This window comes from Platalea leucorodia (assembly GCF_965183815.1).
Source record: "Platalea leucorodia genome assembly, chromosome: 5".
Classification (NCBI taxonomy): Eukaryota; Metazoa; Chordata; class Aves; order Pelecaniformes; family Threskiornithidae; genus Platalea; species Platalea leucorodia.
The window spans coordinates 90,803,699-90,831,270 of NC_138827.1; the positions used below are offsets into that span (position 1 = coordinate 90,803,699).

The window sequence follows — 27,572 nt, forward strand, 5'->3', positions numbered from 1 at the left end:
AACAGGGCTTAGGCTCATGGATTCCCCAAATTACTGGGTTTACCTGGGTTCAGACTTTTTTTTTCCCCCTCTTTTTTTTTTAAACAAACAAAAGAACAGAATTTGCCTAGAAGCAGAAAAAATGTTGTAACAAGGGGTGGTTGTGCACAGAATGCATGTTGACAGTTCCTTGTGATGCTGTGAGCATGTATGTCGTGCTAAAGAGATTTCAGAGTGGGATCAGCACCTTCCACTTTGGAAGGCTCTGAGAGTGGCACCTAAACTGCATCAAATCTGCAATCCCCCTCACCTAGTCATGGACACAAAAGAATTATTGGGGAACTGCGGAGTAAATCCTCTTCGGCATCTATAAGGATAAATTACTTGCAAAAACCTTCATCTTTAAACGGGAAGATGAATCCTGCATAGACTACATATCTCAGTTCAGGAACCTGCATGCTGGGACTTGCAGTCTTTGCAGGCTATAGCTCTGAATTAAAGATGCAGCTCGTTGACATCTGCTCTGGTTAATATGAAGTAGGCTTCTGACAAGTTGCTCATGCCATCCACAATTTGTTGCCCCCAATCTAAAGTGAAGGGTTGCCGGAGCGGGAAGTGATCATGGGGGGCTCTGTGGGAGCTGTTCATTACTTTGACCACCGCTGGTCATACTTAATAAGATCCTGTTCTTGGTATCTGTAGGAAAGAACAGATTTTTGCAAGACCAGAAGATCATTAGTTTTTAACTTTCCTCAAAGCACAAACAGAGCTCATTTCTGCTAATTGGAAAAATGTAAAATCAAAATGTCTTCGTTATTAGTGATGTTTCAAAGGACCTTGCAGCTTTTTTCACAGTGTCAAGCTTGTATCCTGCTATTTTCTTATTTATCAGTCAAGGCCACAGGGGTCTTCCCCTGTATACCAATAGCATTGTGAACATTTGCTTTTCTGCCTTGCCATCCACCAGCAGAAAGCATGGGGACAAATCTAATAACAACAGGACAAATTCCCAAGTACGTACCAACTGCTTTGTGCTGCTCCTACAACTGAAAGCAGCTACAAACCCAGTTTTGCCATCTGGTTGGAGGAAGTGTAGGATCGCCTTGCCTGCTGAGCAGAGCCGTACAAGGAACTGGATAAATATATATCAGAAATACTCTTCCTGGTGGATGTTATTGTAGTGGTGAATGTCACCTACCCTTGTTGCAACCATCGTTTCTTTCCCTCTGCAGGAGAGGGCAGGACTCCTTTTGGAGCCTACCATTGACATGTCTGTTTCTGCTGCAACGAGTCTGTTGCTGGTTTGACAGCTCTGAGGGTACAAACTTCCTCCCATAGCACGTCCATGACCCGAGTTCAGCCTCCACAACCAAAGCACATAAGAATCTTCTGAAGGCATTTGTGATGCTGATTTTTCAGATGTGGACAGGTGCCCGTCAGGAAGGGCAGTCATCTGCCAGAGACTGATTGCTGTTGAGCTGGATTGGCTTTGGAGCAGCAAAATGAAAGTACAAAGGATGCAAAGTTCAAAGCTAAAAATTGGGAATTAAAACCCACAGGGGTTAACTGCCTTGCCTCCTGTCACACAGGAAGCCTGTCCTGCAGTGGGAGTCCTGATCTGATGTGTAAGACGGATATCTCCATGCTTTCCATCTTTCTTTATCAATTCATTCTGCCTTGTGCTGCCAAATCTGCTTTTTTTTTTTTTTTTTCAGGCAAATATGTTGCCTCCACAGCACTTGGAATTGAACCTGATCTTTTTGACGGGAATGCAAAAACAATAACAATGCCTCACTCCACTGCTGCAGCTAGAGATGAGGAAGACTTGCGCATTTCCGTCATGCTAAGTGTGCCCTATAGCATAGTTACAGCAGTCTGGGGCCACTTTCTATCCGATTTGCACTGGATCATCCAACACACTTATGACCTTCCAGTGCAGGAGGGCAGAACATTAACCAAGCGATGGCGTAGTTCCTGCTTTGTGTTTCCAGGCTCTGGCAGCAGTCGCCTCGCAGTCTGTCCGCTCCTGACTGTAAGGAAACGGCTCTGAAGCCTGCTGCTGCTGAAGCTGGAACATGGTGTGCTGTGCTATTTGTAGTTTCCTGCTGCCGACACTGGAAACGCAGTTACTATTCCTCTTGCTTCCTCCATGAACATTAGAATGGGTCCAAAAATAATTGAAAGCAGTATGTTCCGATGGAATATTTTTGCATTTGCACAAATTTCCTCTTTATTTTGCTTGCCAGTTTTGATAGGGAGCATTTCGAGGCTGTTTCAGCTTCTCCAACTTGGCACCGCTGGGAGGCACAGGAATGCTCCCCTGATCAGTATGGCAAGAGAAAGTGTTTTGGCATCTGAATACAGACTTAAAACTCATTTTTAAGGATGAATATAGCATATTATAACCACAAAGTTCTGCTTTAACTAATGAAGACAAGAAGACCCAAATGCTCTAAAGGGCAACAAAGCCCACACATCTAGAAAAAGAGAAGAAAGAGGCCTGCGCATACACAAAAAGAGAAGAAAGTTGCTTTTTTTATTTATTGCTTTGATCCTCAAGAAGGTTAGGTGATAAGAGACTAGCTGTCAGGAAATAATGTAATTAAACTGTGCATGAGGTTCACAGACTTATTGTGCAGCATATTTCAGACGTGGCTATGTGATTATTCCTAAATGAATGTCTTCCTGGCATGGCTGAAATGCTTTAAATGGCCCACACTTGGCAGAGCTTGGGGTCTTAAAAGTCTATCTTAAATTAGCCCTCATATCTATTTATAGGGAACACATAAGGGTGGGTGGAGCTGGCAATGGTATAAGGGGTGAAACCAGGAGCATGGTCTGTGGATCATTTCCAAGAGTATCAGTGTCATTTTAAACCAGGTCACTCTGACTTTTTTTCTTACATATCATGCACGTTATGAAAACTAATTCAGAAATGTTTTCTTGAACCTTCATGTATTGCAAGGCCCCTCCATATTACTTGGCATCGAAATCCTGGATGCCTTACGTCCTACACAGGTGCTGAAAAGGTGTCACAAGCAAAACAGTCTCGAGTTTAGGAATTTTGCTCAATTTATTGCTAATCAACACAAGGTTCTGATCTGGATTTGGGTGTTGAGAGGAAAAAGTAGGACACGTTTTCATAAACACCTGTTCTTCCCCAGGCTCGATTTCCCTGATTTTTGTCGTGATTTATACCCAGTGCATCAAAATTCTTCTGGTGGGGTGACAGGCAGTAGGGGATGTCAGGGGTAATATTTGCATGAGTTTCTGCTGCTGTTACAGCTATTTTCTGATTCTTAAAATTTTTCTGCTGCTGTTCCTTAGTGTCCCTGCCCTGGCATGGGCCACCCGCCATCCCTCAGGGGCGTCCCTGCCCCCTTTGCCATGGAGGACGCCACAGAGCGTCTCCAGCCCTCAGCAGCCGCCATTTTCTTTCCCTAACACCTTGTATCACGGCGCTTCTCTGGCTGACGGACGTTTTGGCGCCATGGCCGGGCTCTGGCGTGCGGTGGTTTTCCCCGCCGGGGCCCCCCTCAGCGCCAGAGCTGGCGGGAACCGGCCGGGACCAGCTCGAGGCGGCTCACGGCCCCCTGACAGCCCGCCCCGCTGCCCCGCCGTGCAGCCTGTCGCTCACGATCGTTGCACAGGGGAATGCGCAAGCACTCTTACACCCGGCCAAATTAGCTTTTACAACCCTTTCAGCCCTGGGGAATCAGAAGTCACTGTGAGGGGTGAGTTGGATTTTAAGGTTTTTATCAACACGACTGTTCACTGAGATAGGCCCTAAGGCAGCCCCATGAAAACCAGGGGTGCCGCCGAGGGGGCGGTGAGGCCCGGTGCCACCTGTGGAGCACGTGTCCCCAGGCGGGGACACCGTCCTCCCTCCCAGACTGCCAGGTTTGCTGGTGTCGAGGGAAGGCACTGAACCAGTTGGTTCATGGGATGGGGAAACAGCTGGGGCAGAGGGATACGGAGCAGTGGACACCCTGAAATCCAGCAGAAAGCTGACATCCTTGCCTTTCCATCTGCACAGACGTCCCAGCTCCGGCCCCAAAGTGTCATGACATGTCGGGAGTTTTAACCTATCATTACACCACAGCTGTATCTCTGGGCCTCAGACACAGGTGATTTTGGTAGGGGAAATGCCACACTTCTGATACGAAACAGTAAACATCTGTCTGGCTGTTTTGTTTTTAATGGCAGTTATTTGGAGTCACAGGAAAGACACATATTAAGCCAGGAATAGAACCAGCATCTGTAATAAAGTCACTGAACTCATACAGCATTTTCAACTGAATGAAATGGTATCTCAGAGATTCTGAAAACAGAGAGGAAGATCCCTTATCAGGGGACCCACTCTGATCTTTTCATAATTTACACTGTTTTTTCCATTCATGAGGCTGTTGTTTATTTATCTCTTTTAGTATTACATTTCCTATCCAGCCAATGAATTAATTTGCACTTAGACAGCAAGCAGTTCTCGGTAGATGATCTGTGCCCAGGAAAGGCTATTTCCATTTTAAGGAACAGAAAATCTTTCCAGTAATGTCTGAGTGTTTGATGTCACTAAGTGTGGTGGAAAGGTACAATATTTCAAAAAGCAAGCAAACAACGCAGATGCACAAAATACGCCCAGATATCATTAGTCATATTTATGTGTTCAGTATCTGCAATTTTCTCCCACCTTCAACAATAAAATTATTGCTTCTCTATTCAGCGTTATAGGAATCACATGCCTTACTTTGTGCATGGCTGTGGCTTGATATCTGTCAGGAAAAAAACACAGATCTCTTACTCTGGCATTTAGTAGGAACATTCAGCGTGAGTATGTTGGAAATGGTGCTCTGATATTAATACAAAGCTATTTGTCACGTCACACATCTAGCTAATTTTCTAGTGGGTTGACAGTTGGGCCCATTGTCTGGAATAATTTAATGTGCTGTAGCTTAAACTTACTTACTGTACTCTATGAATCACATACACAGATATTTATAATGGAAAAACTGTGTTCATGCAGCATTGAGGTTACACAAAGGCAGCTGTGGGTCTGAATCTTCAGCTGGTGTAAACTGGCCTTGTTGGAACGACACCAATTTGCCCTGGCTGTGGACTACACCGAACACATGTGAAAGGGAAAGATCTGGCAGAAGTGTTGGCTTGTCCGTCACCATCTGTAAGCAAGAGACAAACACAAAACCAAACAGAACTTTTAGGCTTTGGCTTAGCAAAGCATTTACATGTACACTGAGTTCTATTTTAAACTTACAAGTACTTTGATTTAATTGAGGCTGTATTTATAGAGTGGCGATGGGAATTACAGCAGATTGGGATTCTTTTCTGTTGAAGCAGTTTTCATCACATTTGTTGATTCATGAAAAAAATGAAATCTGCTATCAAGGTTTTCTTTAAGTCCAAAATTTATTCTGCGGCCAGTACACTCCTGTCTGAGAATGGCCATTTTCTTAGTGACCCTTCATGTAACCAGCCCAGTGCCAGGGCCCTGTGGGCACTGATGAATGTTAATGGCCCTGACCAGCCCCACCTGGGGCCTCCCCAACTCTCGCCCATGCGCCAGGAGCCCCATTGCAGCTCAGCTGTGGGATATCAGCCTCTTGCTTTGCCACAGCTCTGCCCTGCCTGGCCATGGGCCCTTCTGAATCGGGCACTGATCTATCGACTGGTTTTGTGGCATGACCTGGGACCTGTCTTGTCCCTGTGGACCTGTGCTGTGATCATGGGGCTGTGTCTGAGCCTGGTTACCCTAACTGAACCTGATACTGACCTGCTGATTGACTTCCTAGCTTCAGCTTGGACTTCTCTTGTCACCACAAATTGCCTGATGATCTCTTGATTAAACCTGGTTGCTATCAACCTTCAGGGGCTGTAGGACAGGTTCTGACTAACGAGGCCCCTGTCTTGCCTGTTGGGTCTTTGTTTCTGGCTCCTCATTTCTTAGGGAGCAGCTACCCTGGGCTGCTATCATCAGCCCTCTGTTCTGTTGAATTTAGCTCAGAGGCTTGAGCAGAGGGATTTTTCTGTGTTCCGGGTAAATGTCCTGATTCTTTGGACCATTGGCTCCTCTGACGTGCTTTGTGGAGGTGTTGCACTTCTGTTGGCCTTTTCCAGATGTACAGGTGAGCTAGGTATGGCTGGTTCTAATTAAACTGTAGTTATGATTCTTGTCTAGAGGCACTAGGGGACTTTCTTGATTGATTGCCTTTTATAAAGGTAGCTTGCATGCAAATCTTTCCAGAATCAGGCCCTCACATATCAGTGTAGTCTGTGTATGTGCCACAAATCTGTTGCATGGTATTCTTTTTTTATTCAAATACTGGCTAAATTCAATTGCAAGACATGTAAGGAATATGGCTCGATTTATCCTTAATTGAATTGTTGTGAATACATGAACTCACTTAATGAGATAGGAATAGACCTTGTAGCTGGAAACTTAGTAAACCTCAAGAGAGGGACTCTGGCAGTTACTGTTCTACGTGTGCTATTATTTTGTTTATATTGTGAAAACATATGAAAATGAACTTGCTTAGCTGTAGATGCCTTTAGAGTGGAACTTTCCTCTTGCTGGTGTAGCTTAGTCAATTTAACACTGGCTGGATAGTTTAGAAAATCCAAAATGCACATGGACTCTTATGTGGACCTCTCTTTAAAAAGCAATGCATGCTTATCTCTAGCATTTTCCAACCTGTGGATCATGGATATTAAGTTCGTTAGTAGTTGGTAAAGGTATTCGATAAAAGAGATTTATTGTCCATAGACTTTAATTTGCTATAGTACTTGCCTTGAACAATTTTATGGGGTCCATAAATTGGAAAAGATTGGAAAGCACTGATCTAATACGGATTTCATCTGGCATATAATTAGTCATCTGCCCTCTACTCAACTACAGGCAAGACATTCTTTTAGATTAACTTTTTTTTTTTTCCCCCCTCTTTGTTAGCAGCATATGGAGGCATAGTGGGAGAATACATTTATGCCTGGTGCCTTACACGTGAGACTGACTGGAGTTTATTACAAAACCATGCCTCATTTTTTCTAAGTGCTCTTGAACTTGCTCTTCTTATTTGGAACATAACCTGAGTTGTGCTTGTCAGAGCAAATCCAATAAACACTAGTGGTTTTTGTCAATATTTATGCAGGAGGCTACCAAGAGAAAGGATAGTGAGGTAATCCAGAAGGTATTGATGTTGATTCAATAGCTGTTACTCTCCCATTTTTGTGTCTTTTTTTTTTTTTTTCTGAAGTTGATGCCAGAAGCACTGCACAGGTGATCCTAGATGATGTCAGCTGGAGTATTTTCAGCAGAAAATCAACATTCCACAAAGTCCTATTAGGACCTTAGTTTGGATAGAAAGATAACCATGAACTAGAACAAGTGCAGAGAGAGGCTGAATATTTTATGAAGAAATAAAAGAGCTGGACTCTAGTAAAACAACCAGCAGGAGAGACAAGGAACCCTCCTTGTCCACAATGGAAAAGGTTAAACACCTGGGAGGAGAACTTTTTTAACTTAAAGGACAGCGTTGACCTAAAAGCAAATGTGTGTAAACTGGCCATGAGTCTGAATTAGGTCAGAGAGTATATGAAGAGTTCAGTAACAGTAGCAGGAAGTTTCTGGAACTGCTTCTTGTTGGAGGAGCTGAGCTGTGGCACTTAACTAGTTTTCAGGTGGAGCTTCATCCCTTGATGAAAGGAAATTTTATACTGTGGTTATCTGCCAAAAGCAGTGATTGGACTTGACCTGAATGTCCCTTTGGGACTGTTTTCTTTATATGTATCCGATATTGTACTTCAAGATGGTGTGGTTATTATGGTTATTGTTCTGCCCTTACTTACCAGTATGAGTTTGATATTTATGGCTCAGAACTTACAGAGAAGATTATTTGTTACAAGCAGGTTCATAATTAATTCCAGCCTAGTATAGCGTTAGATAGATTTGGGTTTTGTTATTTTTAGCATGTATAAACAATTTCATTAATAAATATATTCAGTTCACTGGCTGCCAAAACCATGAGGGCTGTAATCCTCCCATCAATACCACTTGGCATAGGGTGTGCTGCCAGCTGTGTGATGGGAACGTTATCCCGTGGTGCTCTGCACCACTGTTTCGGAATCCAGTGCCAGGGCTCCTCAGCGAGCTCTGACAAAAGCCAGACCAGAGGTTATTATTTGAAATGATGTTATAAATCTCATTTTATCTGAGGTAGGGCTGGACTGCACACAGTCTGCATACATGCTGTTCCATATCCATGTGTTTCTTCTCTGTTCTCAAACAGCTGTTCTTGCCCTGTACTCACTAGCCTGCCAGATGTTACAAATCCAGGGAAAGTATGGAGTCACATACTCCCTCTGTAGGACTTATTCATGACCAGCTTGAGACCTGCTGTTTGGTCTAACACTTAACCTGGATTTTCTAGTAACTCATCAACTATGATGACAAAACATGAGGTTAAGAACTCATTGTTGCTGGCACGACTTGACATTGGAGATACGATCTGATACCCTAACTCTCAAGTGAAGTTGCCTCAAGACCACATGTGTAATAATTACTGGCACATGTATGATCGTTAATGACAGAGTAGATGCTTTAGCAAAGCATTGGGCGGAGACCCTCTGGATCATTCTTAGTTCTTCTGGCTCTCTCATAAGAGACTAATTTTATTAATTAAATGTAGCACTTAACATTCTTCAGCATATGCATTCACTTTCCTTTATGTATTGTTAGAAACAAGGACTAAAAAGATAATCACGTTGAAAGTTTATCTTCTGTTTTAAGTATGCTTAACCTGTCCCCCCAGCTACTCAGTCATTGGAAAACTCTTTACTTAATTGGTCTCCAGATTATCTACAGCAATGTGGAGAAGTGGCAGTTTGGGAGACACTGAGGACAGTTGGTTCATGTGTTTTAAGTGATATAATGTCCAATCTTAGTTGTTCTGCACTCCTGTTTAGTGTGAATTCATGACTGCAGGAATGATTAGCAGACTTAAGAGAAGAATTAACTCACTGGCAGTCAGCACGACTCCAACTAAGAAATAAGTCAAAAGAATAATTAAATATCCATTATTTTTTATGATAATCACTAGGCTAGGTTTGTTATGGCAGTCTTTTTCATCAATGGGATGAGATCAATTGATACAGCACTGTATAGTAATGTTATAATAACACAGAAAATCTCAGCTGAGAAACTGTATCTGGTTTAAGCTCATCTCACCGGGCACATTCTCCAGACTCTGCTATTTACTGGATTAAAAACTCATTCCTTTGACAGGGAAACCAGCTTATCAAAGGATGTTGGACATTTTTGCAGGAGCCCAAGTTAGCCCCTTGAAACTGGGGCAGTCCTCGCAGGGTTGAGTAAAATAGCAATTGTTGGGTCATTGCCATGCTCACATCCTTAATGGTGTGCTTTAATTAAGCAAACTAGGCAGCACACTCACTTCAGGAACACAGGAAGCATTGGTATTTCTCATGTTGAAAACAAGTTTAGCTTGAAAGCTTTCAGGAAATATTGCTAGTAATATGGGCCAGGCCAGACAATGTTGACAGACCCGCATATTGAAACCTCCTGGCCACACATTGCAGACTTTCACAGCATCATCACGAGTCACCCAACATCTGGTATTTTCAGAGCCTCCACCTCCAGTCATGTTGTTATGAGAAAATTTTTTAAGTCCTTTTGTAGACTTTGTGGTCAAAGAGAATATTTTGAACGCATAATTCATTAGATCTCAAAAGCAAATAAGACCCCATTTTTATTTATTTATTTATTTATTTTAATCCCATGCTTGTTAAGTGAATCTCATGATCTGTGGGACTGTGTGACACTTACCATTTCCACACATCCTTTGTTAGGAGGGTGAAAGTACAAAGTTTTCCATTATGCCAGACCTGTGCAATAAAGAAAACCCAATATTATCTTCTGAGTACTTGGGAAAATGTCTACAGTGAAGTAAGCATTAAGCAGAAATGCTTGAGAAGTCTCTGAATGAACCAGTCCTGGAAACAAAAGCAATCCAGACAAATCCAAGGAGTACTGTGCCCAGGTTGTGCTGGTTTTTGGGGTCAAGCTAGTATTTCCATACAGCACTGGACTGTGCCATGCAGAGGTACCAACTCATCTGGAACTTGTTTGGGTATCTCAGATATAGTAATGCATTGCGTAAGGTAGGCATGTCTGCAGTCTTGCAAAGCCCTGGTTGCTGTGTAAAGCAAGAGTGATTGTAAATGCTGCTTATTATTCATTAAGACCCAAGAGCAATGAAAGAGCAAAGTGCGTCATTAACCCTACTTTAGACCGTAGTGAATCTGCATCTTTTTTTCTCTGCACTCATCTTGCATCTTGCTTTATTTTCTCCCTGCTCCAAACCACATGAAACTCCAAACTCTTCATTCTCTGGGCTTTCAAGTGAGACTTGAGTGAGTTAGGAGGAGACTCCAGGCCATGTTGATGGGGGATAATTTGCTACAGGCATAGGCCAGCTGAAACCAAAGTAATTTTTTATGAAGAATATAATAGAAACATTCAAAGTCTAAATGGAAATTGAGTCTCTTCCAAAATCTGCTGTTGTCCATGAATAGAATTTTAAAAAGCATACTGTTTTGGAAGGTGGTGCAGATCTCATCACTGAGGTCTGTTGCTCAAAATTTCTGAAGGTCATCCTTTCAACTGCTATTGTGTATTTCAATTGATTAAACAAGACAAAAAGATTAATCATCTCTTAAATTTCCTTTTTTTTTTTCTTGATAGTTTATTATTGTAATTTAAAAATAAGAAGCATGGTTTAACTTAACCTAGATTCTCGTCCAATAATATGTGTATAGATTAGATGGAGGAAATGCTCCCTATCCACAGAATAATAGATTACTAGTTTAAATTACTTGTCTTAAAAAGATCCTGATTTGGCTTTGCTGAGCATAAAATATTAGATTTACTGTTTATTTTTAGTGGATTACTGCCAGTTTTCTTCTCCCTGAATGTCTTTACATTGTTTAAAACATTAAAAAATGTTCACATCAAACATATATCTACTTACAAGAAATCTGTGTTGGTTTCGCAGCAGAGATGTAAAAGCTTGTTGTTGGGACATGAACTTTGCTGTTATGGAATTTTTCTTTCTTTATTGGCTTTATGGCTTTTTTTTTTTCTTTAAGCCCACAAGTGTGGCAAATTATTTTGTGCTTATATCGCTTATTAAATCTTAATAAAGTGAGAAAAAGGAACCCAATAAGAAAGCTTTAGGTTTCTCTTCAGGTTATAGTAGGTTGTTTCATTCTGTTTAATTGGCAGTAATGTTTGAAACCCCTGACCCCATCCTTGCAAAAATCTTGTTATTTATACTTTCTGAAAAAATGGTGATAGGCCTGATTCTGATCAGCTCCATGGGTACAAAATGAGAAAGTAACTGTGTCAATGATACTACTTTGGACTTGCATCGTTGTAACTTGAACCCATTGGGCCTTTAAGACTATTTATCAACTCAAAATACAAGCTAGTGTAGACTCTGTAGTTGCAATAGTATTTTCATAAATAAACGATTAAGAGGTCAGACACATGTGACAGATTTTTGGGACCAGGTCAGTGTAGTGTGTCTGGTGGCACTGGAACACTTGCAATGTTTATTTGCATTTTGATGAAAAGGATATTCAATATTATTTCTGCAAATCCCCTGCATAAAGCAGTGCACTCCCATGGTGAATCAAGTGCTTAGCACGAAATGCTGAGTTTTCTGCAGGAACCCTAGGTGACCCATACAGGGCATTTTTCCACTTTTAGGAGCACCATCTCTACAGGGAACAGATAACTGACCCTGAGAAACTACAGCAACATACAGTGCCTGAGCAGTGGGCTCTGAGTGTTCTTCAGCTGTTAAAGATCAAAAATTGTTATTCAGTGCTAAAGAGCAAAAGAGCTTTTGACTGGAGGACACGTAAATGTTATAATAAAGATCTGGACTGATCCTTTGACTGTAAGGTGCTTGCTTAGAAGCTTCATCACTTGCCTTTTCACCCTAAAACACTTTCTTTAGCACCAGGGGCTGTATTGACCTAACCTCCACTATAATTAGTTTTTCTTTCCTTATAATGAATTAATAAGTTTGGTTTTTTGTTTTTTGTTTGGTTGTTTTGTTTTTTTTTTTTAATTATGAAAGTCCTTATTAATGGACAGTTCCCCAGCTTGCTGGGATGGAGAGGAGGGAACGTGGTTTGAAGGGATTCTGTAACAAAAATGTTTACAGAAAAGAAGAAATCTGAGATTGTAATGCCTGCAAAGCTGTAGACAGGAGTAAAGAATTAAAGGTTCTCACTTTGAATGCATTCCGTCTCTATCACAACACAGAACAAGCCGAAACATAAACACACTATCTCCTAGCTGACTTGTGATGGCTTATAATGAATGAACGTGCTGCAGATTTAAGTGTCACATTAATGTGCTACAAAATAAGCAATGAGTTTCATCAGCTTTATTCAATATATTTCTATCTGTGTCTGAAGTACTGAACTATCCATTTTGCTGGGAAATACATTTGGAAGTGGGAGAATGTGAAATGTGTACTCTTTATAGATACTAATAAAATACTTTTTTTTTCTTTTTCTCTCTTCATCCCAAAAATAATAAGTGGAAGATAGACTGGGTTCAGGCTTTGGAATTGGAAAGATCTAGGAAATAAGTGTAGGAAGTCAACTGGCTATTTGGAAACTTTATGTATAGATGAAAAAGAAAGGAGCGCGAGAAAATCCCATCAATAATACTTACGGAATTTTTGGTCCATTTCTGGATTAAGGGTGCTTTATGAACCACTAGATCTTTGGTCAGTGAAGCAACCCCTGATTTTAGCTTCCTTTGCTGCCATCTTTCTGTCCATGAAATTCCCATTACTTATAGGAAAAGACTATGGGATCAGCTTACTGAGGAACATGCTTTATGAATTATGTTTCCTGACCTATCGTTCTGTTAATAGCCAGTCATGGTGATAATTTACATGCTTCCATTGCTCGACAACAGCAACAACCTTCTTTTGATGGGGAACGTAGATGAAGTTGTTTTGTCTGCGTTGCATATACATCTGTTTCAGAACTGTGGATTTTTATATTTTGCACTGTCTCTTATTTTTCTCATCCCTAACAATTTTTTTTTTCTCTGTCCTGTGTGAATACTTCTAGATGTTTGACTGGATCAGCCACAACAAAGAATTGTTCCTGCAGAGTCACACGGAGATCGGCGTGAGCTACCAACATGCCCTTGACCTACAGACGCAGCACAATCACTTTGCCATGAATTCCATGGTGAGTTGAGGGCATGCTGTGAACAACGGGTAACGGGTCTGTGCGCGTGAGTGAGGAAAGGGCCGGCTCGTGAGGCCGCCTCCAGTTCAGAGAGCACTACGGACCAGTGAGAGGTGAAGTAAGAAAGGCTGTAGCAAAGTGTTGCTCTGTCCACTCAGACACTGATATATGATTATTTTGTTGACTTAAGAGCAGCACAGTCCTATAGTGTTTTTTTTACATTTTGGAGAGCAAATACAATATATTTTTAAAGTTTTTGACATTTCTTTCACTGGGAATTAATGAGCGCTGTAGGTGGCACTTTAATAATTTATGCTTTTCCCCCCACACCCTGCTAAGGTACTTTTCAAAACCTTGAAAGAGAGACACTAATCAAGCTGCCAGTTGTGGCCACAGTGGGATTTTTGCTTTTTCAGTAGTTAATCGGCCAGTCTTTTTGAATGCAACTCAATTTACCTTAGTTTTTTTTTTGTTTTTTTTTGTTTTGTTTTGTTTTGTTTTTTTAAAGCATCATTATACATTTATAAGTGCTTTGCTCACTTTCTTACTCTTTCCAGGCATAAGGTATTTGTTCTGGAAACTGCTCTGCTTTCAGCACAGAAATGAGGACAGAATTTATTGATGTTTTGATTGTTGCACTGGGTTAGAAAAATGCCTGCATACCCCCTGCTGCAATTGTGCAATGCAAAGATGAGCCCTCTCTGAATGCTTTCTGTCAGCTACACAAAAGCTTGCTCTGAGTAAACCAACTCCTACAGGTGTACCTCTTCATGCTGTGCATGGTCAGACTACAGCTGCTCTGGGGCAGAGACCTCAAAGGTGGTGGTTGACATTTAAGTTGGTAGTGTAAGTCACTGGAGAGCCACACCCTACTATGTGGCCAAAGGGCAAGGTATTTGAGAGCAGCTGTCTGAAATGTGAAAAAGAGATTCTGACTACCTGAGGTCGTTAAAGTCCACACATTGCTTTATAAGATCACAGGTGTTAACCCTGGTATTCTGGCTAAATTCCAGATCAGGTAATTAACTTCTCTGACCTAAATTCCATGTGCCATTTCCACCTGCCTAGCTATTCCTCACTGTGCCTCGCTAGGGCGTTGCATAACAGTGGAAGATGAGAAATGTTTATAATGTCTATTCATATATTTATTGTGATTATAATTGGAAGGAGCACTGAAAAACAGGCTTTAGGCACCTGATTGTTAAGCTTGCCATCACAATCCCATCTAGCAAAATACAGGATAGCATGGCCTCCCTATAACACTGCTGCTCACAGAATCCTAACAAATAAATGTGTCATGGAGATTAGTGCATTGAATGTCATTTGGATTACAAAAGATGCAAAGTTGGTCATAATTTTTCAGAAACACCATTGGAAGAGCCAATCTGGAGGAACTCCCTTCACCCTTTTTGTGATACTGTCTGGTATTATGTTCTTAAAATAACTGGGAGCTAAACTTGGAAAGAGAGAACTGTGGTTAATAGAAAATTAACAAGTGACAGGGAGGGTGCCACCTAATGGAAGAAAAATTATTTTACTCCATTCTTCCATCTGTTCCCAAGTGAACTTTTGGGAATGAGGAATGCAAGGAAGTGAGACATTTGCAAAGATCTTGGGGGAACTTCTGGGAACCGGGACCTCTCAGTGGCTGTGCTGTGGCTTGCAGCTGTGCCACCTCACCATCTCAGTGCTGACAAACTCCTGTCTAATGAAGCTGCCCAGGAGAGAGACCTTTTTGGCTGAGGGGGAGAAGTGCGACAGACAATGTGCCTCCCATTTTGCGCCGTCTCCAGTATAACCCACACACGTGTAGTCATACGGAAGCCCATACAGTCAGCATGAGTCAATTTACAAAGAAGATTGTCTCCTCCATCTCTTTAGCATAGAGGATCAACATGGAAGGGCATGAATACTGGGCACCTTTAACGTTCTACCTGTAAGTATGGTGAGAGATGGCACTCAATTCTGATCTAATCAATTGGACTGAAATACATGACTCTGGGCAGGAACCCAACAATATAACAAATATGCCAAATGATATATATGCTCTCAAATAATCCTCCTTATAGGAATATAACTCAAAGAGAGTGTCATGGTTTAACCCCAGCCAGCAACTAAGCACCACACAGCTGCTCGCTCACTCCCCCACAGTGGGGAGAGAATCAGAAGAGTAAAAGTGAGAAAACTCATGGGTTGATATGGAGACAGTTTAATAGGTAAAGCAAAAGCCACGCACACAAGCAAAGCAAGGAATTCATTCACTACTTCCCATTGGCAGGCAGGTGTTCAGCCATGCTGAGGAAAGCAGGGCTCCATCACGTGTAACGGTTACCTGGGGAGACAAATGCCATTACTCTGAACATTCCCCCTTCCTTCTTCCCTCAGCTTTATATGCTGAGCATGACGCCATACGGTATGGCATAGCCCTTCGGTCAGGCTGGGTCAGCTGTCCTGGCTGTGCTCCCTCCCAGCTTCTTGTGCACCAGGCAGAGCATGGGAAGCTGAAAAGTCCTTGACCAGTGTAAACTCTACTCAGCAACAACCAAAACATCAGTGTGTTATCAGCATTATTCTCATCCTAAATCTAAAATGCAGCACTATATTAGCTACTAAGAAGAAAATCAACTTCCAGCTGAAACCAGGACAGAGAGCAATACACCTGGATGTAATTTTCCATATGCTACTTTTCTTTTCACTTTAGTTGAATTTTAGACCTAGAATCCCCTCTGATGATGGGGTAATGTCTTCCTTTTGGTTTTGGATCAACATCGATTCATACAGCAAACAGGCACAGTTCATTCAACTTAGATTTCTATTTTAAAAAATTCTTGTGATATGCTCTCTCAGTAGGAACTTTTTTAAGAAAAATTCTTCAACAGATTTCAGTTGTCAAACAGAGGTTACATAAGGAGTTGTGGTATCGTTATTGACAGTATGGCAGGATAAGTCAGGATAAAAAAAGATTACAGAAATATTTCAGGATACCGATGCAACTCAGGACTACACTTCTGTATTTTTTTTCATTTTCTTTTAATCTAAGCGAGGCCTCCATGGTATTTATCAGAAATATCAGAGTTTTACTCAGTGCTTGAAATTTCTCGTGATCAAATAAGTTTCTCGAGACTTCCCATGTTGCTGAAAGGCCTGTGTTGGGGTTATATGTCTGCACAATGGCCTTTCTGGAGGGGATTTCAATGTCAGGGTTGCACAGGCTAGCAAATGAGGTGAGTTTTAGAGCCTGGTGAGGTTGGCTTGAGGAATTAAACAGGGCTGCCGTCTTGCAGAGGGCTGGGCATCCTATTTTTGGGATAGGAGATGTGGGGGTGTATCGAGCTGAAAGGACATTTGGAAAATAGTGGGAACAGGGTAATAACCTTAAGCTGCAGGCTGCTTGAACTAACCTGTAGCTGCTGTTTTTATGTCAATGTAGTGCTGCTTTCAGCAGTGATGCTCTTTTTTTAGATGGAGCAGATTCTTTGCTAGAAAAACATGGAGTGACTCCTGATGTCCTCAAAAGTCAGTATTGTGAATATGAGGGTGTTAGCATGCAGGAGGCATCAGCTTGCTGCATCAGGGTGTTGGGCTGCATACTAGTCACTCTGTTTGTGGTAAAGCATGCAGGAACAGCAAGTGGAGATTGAAACTGAAATGACCCTTTCCCAGCCACAGCCCAGCTCCTGTAGTAGTTTTGGTAGTTTTGTCTCTTGACACGCACAAGAACCCTATGCAAGCCTACGTGAAGACAGTCTGTAGTAAGGATGAAGCCCCTGCACTTGTTCAAGACAAGAGCCAGCGATGGTCAGCAATGGGATCAGGACAGACTGACTTATTTGAACGAAGCAAAAACAGAGGAAGTTGGGTGATGACTCCGAACGTAGTGGTAGGACATTACATACCTCAGCAATCTGAGCCATGCTTTGGTTGTTGTAGAAGTGGGACTAGAAATATGGATCAGGTCTGTTTCATGTGTAACACCACCTCAGCGAAGGGGAGTCTTGCTGATAACAGTGAAACTAGCAGGAAAGAACCACCATAGCTAACTGTAGCTTCTTGAGGCAAGATATACAAGGTCAGTAGGCTTTGCCAGGTTTTCTGATGCACAGTCTGATTATGTGGGGGGGTTTTATCCAATATAGTTTTCTCTAAGAACTTAAATTACAGTCAGTGATGTTAGTAATACATAATCATGTGCACATCTTAGTTCAGTTGTTCGTGCTGCCGTTTGATTTCTGTTGGAGACTGTCAGAAAATGGCTAGTGCCTATTAGTTGATAACATTTATATTGCAGTAAGAGTAGGAGGTTTAGGTTACTGTTCTAGGTGCTATATGCTTTCAAAGGAAGAAATGGTCTTTGCCTTGCAGTCTGTTGCCAAAGGCTCTGCTCCTACGATATTTATATACATAAATTACTTTTGCACATCAAGAATCTGCTTGCATTAAATTACCCACTGATAAATATTTGTGAAGTTAAGGATTAGGATTAAGTAACATAATGTAGAAGGTGTTAGAGAGAAAACTATAGCTTTTACTGTGCATTTACTGTTAGGTATGTACTCATTTGTATTTATCATCCAGTATTCCTCAATCTCTTCATGTAAAACCCTTGGCTCCAATAAGTAAATGTCAGGAATCCTTTCCTGTTTCTTTACCAGAGAATGGGGAGGTTATTACCCTCAGATCTGTTTGCAATCCAGGTAAAGTACTGTGACCCACCCAAGTCTGAAAACTTAAAATTCTGTTGAGTTTTAATAAATTAAAACATCTGTATCATTCATATCAGATTTATATCTGATGAGCCTTCAAGCTCTCTCACGATGATTACAAAACTGAAATATTTAGCTACCATGCTGCAGGCTCAAGACATGGAGGTTGCTTCAAGAAGAATGACTTTTCAAACCCAGTTAAATGGTGCTGCATTTTTTTTTATATAAATCTAGTTTCTGAGACTTGAGGGTGAACTAGATCACACTATAAACTTTTTCTCTGGGAAATTGCTTTGTAATTGTGATTTTGCTAGAAATTTGCTTTATAATTTAGCTAGATCTCTTTTTTTATGCAGTATATTAGTCCCAGCAGCTGTTGGATTGAGAATAGTTCAGCTATCATGAATCTGAGTAACAAAATAATGAAAACTTGAAGGACTCTTATTTTTTGTGGGGATTGGGGTTGTTTATAGCTTTTGCAGTTTGGTTTGGTTTGTCGATACGTTAAAATCAGTATTGAGAGGAGATATGGAGGAGGACAGTGTAGCAGAGGATGGCCGTGTATTTTGCAGGGAAAAACCCTACAGACTTCAGTGGAAGCTGGATCAGATCTTGGATCTCTAAGTGTTTTGATTTTTTTTTTTTTTTTTTTTCTTTACACTATGCCTAGTGTCCTTTGAGCCTGGCATAACTAATAATAGTTAAAATAGTCTCTTCAGTTCCTCTAGAAAATACACTCTGCAAATGTTTATTGGGTCATGCCTTTTGTTGCATGCTCTTCCTGTACATCTCTATAGGCATGCTGTGGCCAAAGCTCCTTCTTGGAAAAACAACTTGTTACTCTGTTTTTTACAATAATAATTCTTCCCTTTAAATTAACAATGTGGGATGTGGATAAGTCATGTATTTGACATAATAAACTGTAGTGCAGTATTTTTCTTTCTAATAAGGACCATAGATTTTTTTTTTTTGTGACTGTGTGAGATTCAAGGCAGTGCTTTTCACTTTAGTTTCAAAATAAATTATGTTAGTCTTTATCATAGCTGTATAATGTTTATACTGAAGCAATAATACTTTTCACAAAGATGAATATTTAGCTCCAACATCTTGTTAGTAATCTCAATAATCTAGTAAATTCACTAGAGAAAAAAACCTACTGTTTCAATATGACACAAAGCATACTGGTTGTAGCTATGCACTTGGTTATATGGTATACGTGTCATTTATTCCAGTTGAAGTTATTCGTATTTCCTTTGCCAGGACTTTTTTATGCCTGGATCCGTTAACCTCCTTAAAGAATAAGTTACTGCTTTCTGTGGGACATGCATAAAAATGGCAGTGTTCAGTGCTGGCATTGCTGCCTATCCGGCTGTCAGGGAGTTAGCTGTCTGACATGAGATGGAGATGCATGTTGTCCTAAGAAAGTTGCAATGTATTTCAGACACGTTACAATTATCATGTAAAAGCTAATGATGTCTGTTGAAAATTCCCAACATTTATCTTAAATGAATGATATTTTTCTGTATGTAGGCTGAGCTAAAATGCCATCCAATATTATTCTGCAACGGGCTACATATAATTGGCCTTGTTATAGAAACTTAAAGGTCTTAAAGATATCTCATGAGTTTATTTTGTCACTGAAACATTCTGCTTTGGATTTATGTGTTAGGTTCATTTCACAGATGGTTTCTAAACTCACAGTAACACAGTGTAAGCTGGTTATTTTTTATTTGATTTTAAAGAAGAACTCTTCAACAATCAAATTTCACCTTCAATTAATCTGCAAAACCCTTCTCCTGCAGCCCACCTTCGCTGCTTGCCATCACAATATCTCAACTAGCTCTCTAGGAAATAAGATGAACACAGCCAAGTTCCTTGCAGATTTAATGCTTCTCGCTGCTCATTTTTCTTTTGTGAGCGTAAGGTATTCTTTTTATACATGTATTAGAACAAAGCATTGTACCAGCTAGAGTTGGAGGGTTTAATTAAGAGGGAAGGTCTCCCAGCATGCCCGCTAGATGATCAGGGCTGAATTAGTGTATTTTCCCGTGGGAGATCATTCCGCAATTGAAACTCTGCTGCTGTCAGTGCTTATTGCTGAGACTGAGGGCTCTTATCCTACCAGGTGTTAGGGACCTTAGCAGTGATCACTTACACTGGAAGGAACAGCTATATTGGAGACACTGATGGCCAGAATCAAGGCCTTGTTTAGGTGACAGAAATGGACTAAGAATTGGTGGACAAAGAGGGGTATATGTACTTGCAAGGCATTGCACAAAGCTTTCCTAAATTGTACAAGAAACTCTTGCATATTATGATGCTGATGTACATGTGGGGAAATTTTTTCTTTTTCTTGCCAGTCAAGTGATTTTTTTTAGAAGGCAAAAATCCTCTTTTTTGACTAAAGTTTTGAAGTTGAAATAAAGTCAATAAAAAATTAACTCTAACGTGGGGAGTGCTTTTGGTAAGTCTGCAGATACACGTAAAAAAAAGGTTTTTCAATGATAAAGGATATATGTTAGCCAAAACTTGAGTGTATCCTAGTGTCATGACAACAGAATGTCAACTGAAGTGCTTTTACCCTTACTTCTAGACATTAGCATATTGTTTTCTCATTGTTTGACCTATTGTAGTCCTATATAGCCAGAAATCAGTGATCCCTTGCAGCCCTCTTTGGGGACACCTCTCAGTTTTGGGGGGGGGGGGGGGGGGGGGGGGGGAAGAGGCTTTAGGTTATATTTAAAGTGAGACTCTCTATGAACCCACTAGTAGCGGATTTTCCAGCCTAAAGGAAAAATAAAGTCACAGACATTAGTTGCTTTATTTAATTTATTTCCTATTAGGATAAAAAGATCTATATAATAGTGACATAGAAAAATCTCAATTAATTCAGTTTTTAGAGGTAAATCAGAGTGAAAGGAAGGTTTAACTTTGTGAAATGTCAACAGTTGAATTTTGGCAGCATAGATTTTTGTTCCATTTTACTCAGAACATTAGACATTGGCAGATAAAGATAAAAAGTGGCTCATAATTTTATTCTACTTCAAGGTGGAAAAGAAATGTCTTGCATTTTGTGGATTGTGGTCAATTAAATGTTTTTCTCCTGAAGCTAAATTCTGGAGTGCCTTGAAGCCACATCACATTTGACCTCAGTCTGCTACAGAGATCCCATCTTTCCCAATAATAGTGACACTGAGATTGTAAGTGCATTACATCTGGTACGATGTGCTATCCTGAATTCCAGATCTTTAGCCAAGACTTTGCTCTGTCTTGTTTTTCTGTGAGACCTTGGAGAAGTCTTATGTGTCCAAGCCCCACTTCAATGTCTCTGCTTCACTGAGGTGGGACAGATAAAGCAGAGGTAAAGTGTGCATGTGTCTGGAAGTAGGAGGTATCTCCATCACACTCCATGTTGGAGCTATACAGAAGAGCACATCACATGTGATATTGCACTTGAATCCATGTGATGCTCAGAAAGCAACAGGGGAAGCTCAGGAGTCTCTGTTTCCTGAGCCAGTTCCACTTGGTGCACTAAAAATGGCTGTGTGAGCAGGTGACTCCCAAACTGCTCCTTGCTTTCTGCTGGAAAAGCTATGGAGTTAGTGGGTTGGCTACAGGATGGTTTCTTCCATGAAAAATTGTCATCTAGGAAAGTGAAATTTCATGCATAAAAATCCTCATTTCTGTATAAAAATATAATAAACAGACATAACAATATATAAATCTCCCTAACTTAAAAACCAGACTCTAAGAACATCTGCTGTATTTCAACTAATCTTACCTTTACCCTTCTACTAGTTAATACATCTATATACTGTAGCTATAGGGAACCAGGGAATTCACATTTGTTTTCCTCCATGCTCATTGCATTACAATGGCTGAGCTAATTCTGCAGGGGGAAAAAAAAAAAAATAAAAGTGAGATGAAAGCAACTCTTTTTCACATGAAATCAAAACTTCTTCAGCAACTTCTCTTTTCCTTCAAACACAGCAAAGTTCCATGTCTTCATTTGGTGCAACTCATCCAAGCTTTAGCAACTGTAGTGATGCTATGCTGCTTTCCACCAGAAGAGCTGACCTGAAATGTTGCAAAATGATCTTGGCTGAGGCTCAGTCATAAAGACTTTCTGGGAGAAAGGCTTAAATATTTAGTCTAAATTCTGGTTTCTAACCTGGAGGGACACAAAGAAGTATTTGACTGTGGCAGGTGGTCAAAATTCCAAATCATAATATCTTTTTTAGTTACTCCAGAACAATTTTGATTGGCTTCTTTGATTGTACTGAAAAAAAAAAAAAAAAAAAAAAAATTTCTTTAAAATTAATCTGACAATTTTGAGCCAAATCCAATTTTTAAGAAAAGGCTATGTGATAAGGGGAAAAAAACAAACTGGAGGCTGGGCATTGCTTTAGATCTGTGTTATTGATGTGACAGCTGTCACAGTCATGGCTCTACCAGGGAGAGCAGAGTGGCTGTAAGGGCTGTGGCCCCCATCTTTCTTTCCTTTAGCACCTACAGGTATGATGAGTGTACTTCGTAGTTATCCCACGCACTTTGCAGACATACTTTGCCCTGCTTCACAACTTAGTTTGGACCTGTGCCTGCCTTGGCAGTGCTCTGTTGTGTTTCATGTTTGGATTGGCAGATACCTTTCCACACTGTGCTCCCACTTGCTATGATGAGATCCTGCTCCAACAAACGTTTCCACCTCTGATTTATTATTTGCCCATGAGTAATACTGTTAAAATCATCAGGGCTGTGTCTGTCCTTGTCTCTGAAATTCCTAAAGCCCTTTTGAAATACTTTAGTAAGACAAGAAAGCAATGAGTCAACATTAGCAAAACATCTCAAATTCTGGGATGTTCCTTTCCTCCGGTGAGGAGGAAAGAGAAAGGAGAAGCGTTTACACCAACTGACATCCCAGAAGTCTGCAAGACAGCTGTCATTTGTCTTTTGATGGTGCATCTTTGTAAGACTTCATGATGACTATTTATTTTCAGGTTTATGTTCCTGTGCAGAACAGGGGTATTGTAATGCAATTACATTGCTCTCCACAGTTCAGTTTGAGAAAGAGCTATCCTTCCACTGCTTCAAGGCTGAATAAAAACCATCATGGAAAATTCTTATGAAAGAACAGAAAATATTACCCTTTGAGTAGGCTTTTTGAATCCTTCTAAATTCAGAATGTAGTTAAATGATGTCTCTGCTGGAGAATAGCTTAAAATAACCTGCAGAAAAGATAACATTTTAACTCAAGAATATAATTTAATAGACATTTCTATGGAAACTCTTATATTTCTATAGAATATCCTTATGAGCTCTTTTAAATTCTATAAGACTTTTCCATTTGTTGACACTGCATGTCTATAAAGGATTGTCAGAGGGTTCTCAAAGGACAGAAAGCAAATATTTAACTTACAAATATGTGGATTTAGCATCCAGAAATATGAAGTAATGCAACAGAAATATCAAGAATAAGATAGAAGCAATGAGTAGACCCTAACAGGTGAGTAAATAGCTAAAGTATGGCAAATTAGTTTTACATAAATAAATTCAAGGGGAGAGGGGGAGATAACAGTGTTAGATAATGGCATAGATATCCAGAAAGATTCCTGAGGGATGTATTTTTAGAGTGGAAGGTAGTATGCCTGCTATTCATGCATATTTAAGCAGGTGGTTGATTGCTCTCACTGAACTGCTCGGCATTACTCCAACTGATGGTGTTTGGAATGCTTAATGAAGGCCGAGGGTGGTCGTGGTTCTTCCTTCTCTTTATTTATGTGTGCTTTTTAATTTTCAGAATGCCTATGTCAACATCAATCGGATCATGTCTGTTGCATCAAGGCTTTCCGAGGCAGGCCATTATGCTTCCCAGCAAATTAAACAAATATCTAGCCAGCTGGATCAAGAGTGGAAGAGTTTTGCTGCAGCTTTGGATGAGCGCAGCACCATCTTAGCCATGTCTGCTGTCTTTCACCAGAAAGCTGAACAGGTGAGCTGCTTTTGTGACTGGTAAAATGATCCACTGCTACTTTGATGATGACGATGCTGCAATATTACCTGATGGCTTTTGGCTTTTATGCAGTGAGGTTGAGAGCCTTGTTCCTAGTGGATCAGTGTCTCAAAAACAAATAGTAACATTTCCCCGAAGAAACTGGCACATGTTCCCTGAGTGGGTAAGAAAATATGTTTATGCCTTAGTGATGAGAAAGAATCTGATCATAACTGAAGTGCACTGGTGCAGTAACATGCTGTCTTATTTCTGTTTCCTAATATTTCATCAGTGCTGTGGATAAATTCAGGACTATTACAGTCAGAAAAACAGTATCTATCTGCACTCATGTATATGTGGTATGTGCACAGGAATATTCACACATATGACATAGACCCATACCAGCAGACAATTTCTAGGAGCCAAAGCACATTATTGTTAATGAAACTTAGGGAATTCATTCCACCACCTACTCTTGCAGTGCTCTCCATAGCCCCAAACTTTGTTAGACCTCACTAAGTAGAGACTTCAGAGACAGCAAGGAACGTCCAAGAAAATTTTCCGTGTCCCTCAACTCTGGTTTGTGTCTTTAACAACTACCAGAATTGTTCCATAATTTCATAGCTACAAAAGATTTAAAATACGTCGGTGAATAAACCTTCTGCTTTTTTTACACCTAAACCAGGTCCACCTAATAGTGATGGTTCAGTTTTGATCATATGTTGATTACATTAATTTTCCAGTGACAAACACTTCTTTGGGGCTCTCTTTAGTATTGATGTGTGCTTGTTTTTCCAAGTAGTTAATATCAAAGCTACTAAGTGGGTGTGCTTAATGTTTATAAAATGACCCATACTTCAAGTGTCTGAAGAATAAATTATAACTGATAAGGCAGAAACTGTGCCTCATAAGCCAGAATACATGTATGGAAAAGTTTAGCTCAAACAGTAAAGATTTTCTTTGTTGCTTGTTTCTGATCGTCGAATTATAATGGATTTTTCTTTATTTTGTGTTTCCTATTGACAACAGGCCATAGCATAGAGCAATTACTCACCCTACTGGGCACTTACTCATGTAAGCACACCCAGTGGCTCTGGTGGGACTGATGTACCAAGAAGATGCCCAGTACAAGTACTTTCATCTCAGTACAACGGGCACGGTACTGTTTAGGTGTAGTCTTCATGTTAGTAATCGTCAGTCATCATATGTTCATTAAAAAAAAAAAAATCAAAAAAGAACTTATATCCAGTCTATCGTCACAATGAGAATGTTTAAGCTTTATTAATGAATTAATTCTTTCTTGTTTGTTTTGGTGTGTTTGGGTTATAGAGGTTTTTGCCCTTTTTTTCTTTTTTTTTTTTTCTTTTTTTTTTTTTTAAATGAGCGATCCCCTATTTTTCTGAAGTGTCAGTCTTGTTTGCGGTTTATGAGGAGTTGCTGAGGTATTGTATAGCATGAAAGGCAATAAAACAGAAAGCTGTATTGAACTGTCTGTCAAGCTAGAGATGAATTTTTTTTTTTTGTCTTCCTACCTTTTGAACACTGTCAGTGGGTATTTTGCCTCACCCTTAAATTGAAAAAAAGCTACACTAATGTCACTTTCAGCTTTGGGTCTTTTTTCTTTACAATTGTATGGACGGGTCTGAAAAACCCAATCCTGCCTTGGCATAAGGAACTGAAGTTTGTGCTGCCTGAGAGAAGCAAGTCCCTCGTTACTAAGCAGACAGGAGGACTTGCTAATTGTGAACATCAGTTGCTCCTCACTTTCAATAAGAGACAATTCAGTGGAAGATAAGTGCTGATGTGAAGCCTGTGAACTCAGACTGCTGCAAAAAAGAAATTTAGGAGTCAGTGTATCCATCAGCCAGGACTAAAATTTCAGCCTTGCTTTAGTAACTCTCATAGGATAAACCAATGACTTGAATGTTAATAATTTACTCATTTGACCTCTGTATAATAAAAAAAGTGAGGTGTTTGGGATTTGGTATATAGCAATATATATTGGTGTGTGTGTGTGTGTATATATATATATATATATATAATGTGACACACTATTTGGCATCACCCAGGGTTTTTCTTTTACTCAAATCAAGGCTTCATTATTTTATAATAAATAAGGCTTAAATCTCTGAAGCAAAGATGTAGATAAACCCACTATTTCCTCTGTCCCAGATCAAATCTTTTTTTGCTCCTTTTGTTCTGTCAGCAAAGGTAGTCTTGTTGCGGATCCAACCATTTCTCCCACAGTGTACCCCTGCTTCTCTCATACCGATCTGATACGCAGATTGTCTTTCCTTCTCCAGTGCAATAAGCTGCTACAGTCTCTTTGTTCATTCCTTCCTATCGATTGAAGTTCTCTGTAATGCCAACAGGAAGCAAGTCTATTAGGACAGTAATCTTTCAGCCTTTGGCACACCCCAGCCTGCAAGGAAGTTGTTGGCTTGGGACAGAGATTTATGAAAAGCTCTACGATCTCTATAATATGCAAGCTGAGCAGGAAGCAACTTGTTTTTCAAGGTCTTCTCCTAAAGACCCCACACAGAAAACGGCACAGAATACAATTTGTCTGGCTGGGAAGGATGAAAGGCTGAGTCAACCCTGCTGGGAATTGAACCTCACATCTGTCTTCACGTGCTTCAGAATCACATTGCTTTCCTGGCTCTTATTGCAGATACATGTGGCATGTTGAATGGAACTCGGCTGAATGAGTTCCTGGATCAAAGAGATTTTTTTTTTCTTTGTTTCTTTCTTTTTCTTCTTTTTGTGTGTGTGCGTGTGCACGCTTGTGTCTTCCTTAAATTTTTTAAACACAATTTGTACATACTAAACCATCATCATGAGAAGAGCAAAGAAAAGGGAAAAGGAGGAAAAAAAAGAAAAGACAAATCTTTCCAACTTAGCCTCCAGTCAGGCTTCCTTCAGCACGTGTATTTGATCAAAAGCCAGTAAACTAAACTCCAAACAACCACTAAGTCCAGGTCAAGGTGCAACTCAGGATATTCAGTGGAGCTGTTTCCTAAATGCTCATTAATTCCACTTTCTACGAATGTCTTGGGTTTTTTTTTTCTTTTCTCTTCCCCCTGCCTTTCTCATGCTAGCATGGAGATATTCTAGTGCAAAAGAGAATCTGCTTCTGTATCTTTAGTTATGTCTGAGGCTATTCAAAGTAGCAAGGCAACAGAGAACATGCCTTATCTCACTGTGATTTCAAGAGAACTATGCTGATTTACACCAGATGGGATTCTGGCCCACTAGGGGAAGCAGACATACCAGGTGTCCTCCCTTTCTTGGATGTAATCTCTGAAAGCGTGCTAAAGTATTCATAAGATGCTCACTCTACAGATCCTGTCAGAATGAACAAATTAATGTCTTCAATCAGCTGACAGATCTCAACCAATTACTTCTGGGTCAGAGTCTACCCTCAGAAGTGCACAAGCAGAATTACTATTTAAGGTAGTAGGTGTTAGGTGCACACGCTAGACATTTATGCTGACTCTCTGAAGACTGACCCCTGCCCATGTGGTTTGTATTACCTTACTCCCCAACCAGGAAGACTACTGTTCTCATCTCTGCCTGGATCTCTCTAAGCACATCCT

General features: G+C 40.4%; 1 protein-coding gene across 1 annotated transcript in view; it reads left to right on the forward strand.

The window, feature by feature from the left end:
- KALRN (kalirin RhoGEF kinase) overlaps positions 1 to 27,572 on the forward strand; it is a gene marked incomplete at its 5' end in the record, with an annotated part of 528,347 nt that overhangs the window by 220,936 nt on the left and 279,839 nt on the right. Inside the window, 2 exons of the mRNA XM_082311480.1 lie at positions 13,162 to 13,284; positions 23,785 to 23,976. Of these exons, the coding sequence (XP_082167606.1) occupies positions 13,162 to 13,284; positions 23,785 to 23,976 (315 nt within the window). The remainder of the gene's footprint in view (positions 1 to 13,161; positions 13,285 to 23,784; positions 23,977 to 27,572) is intronic.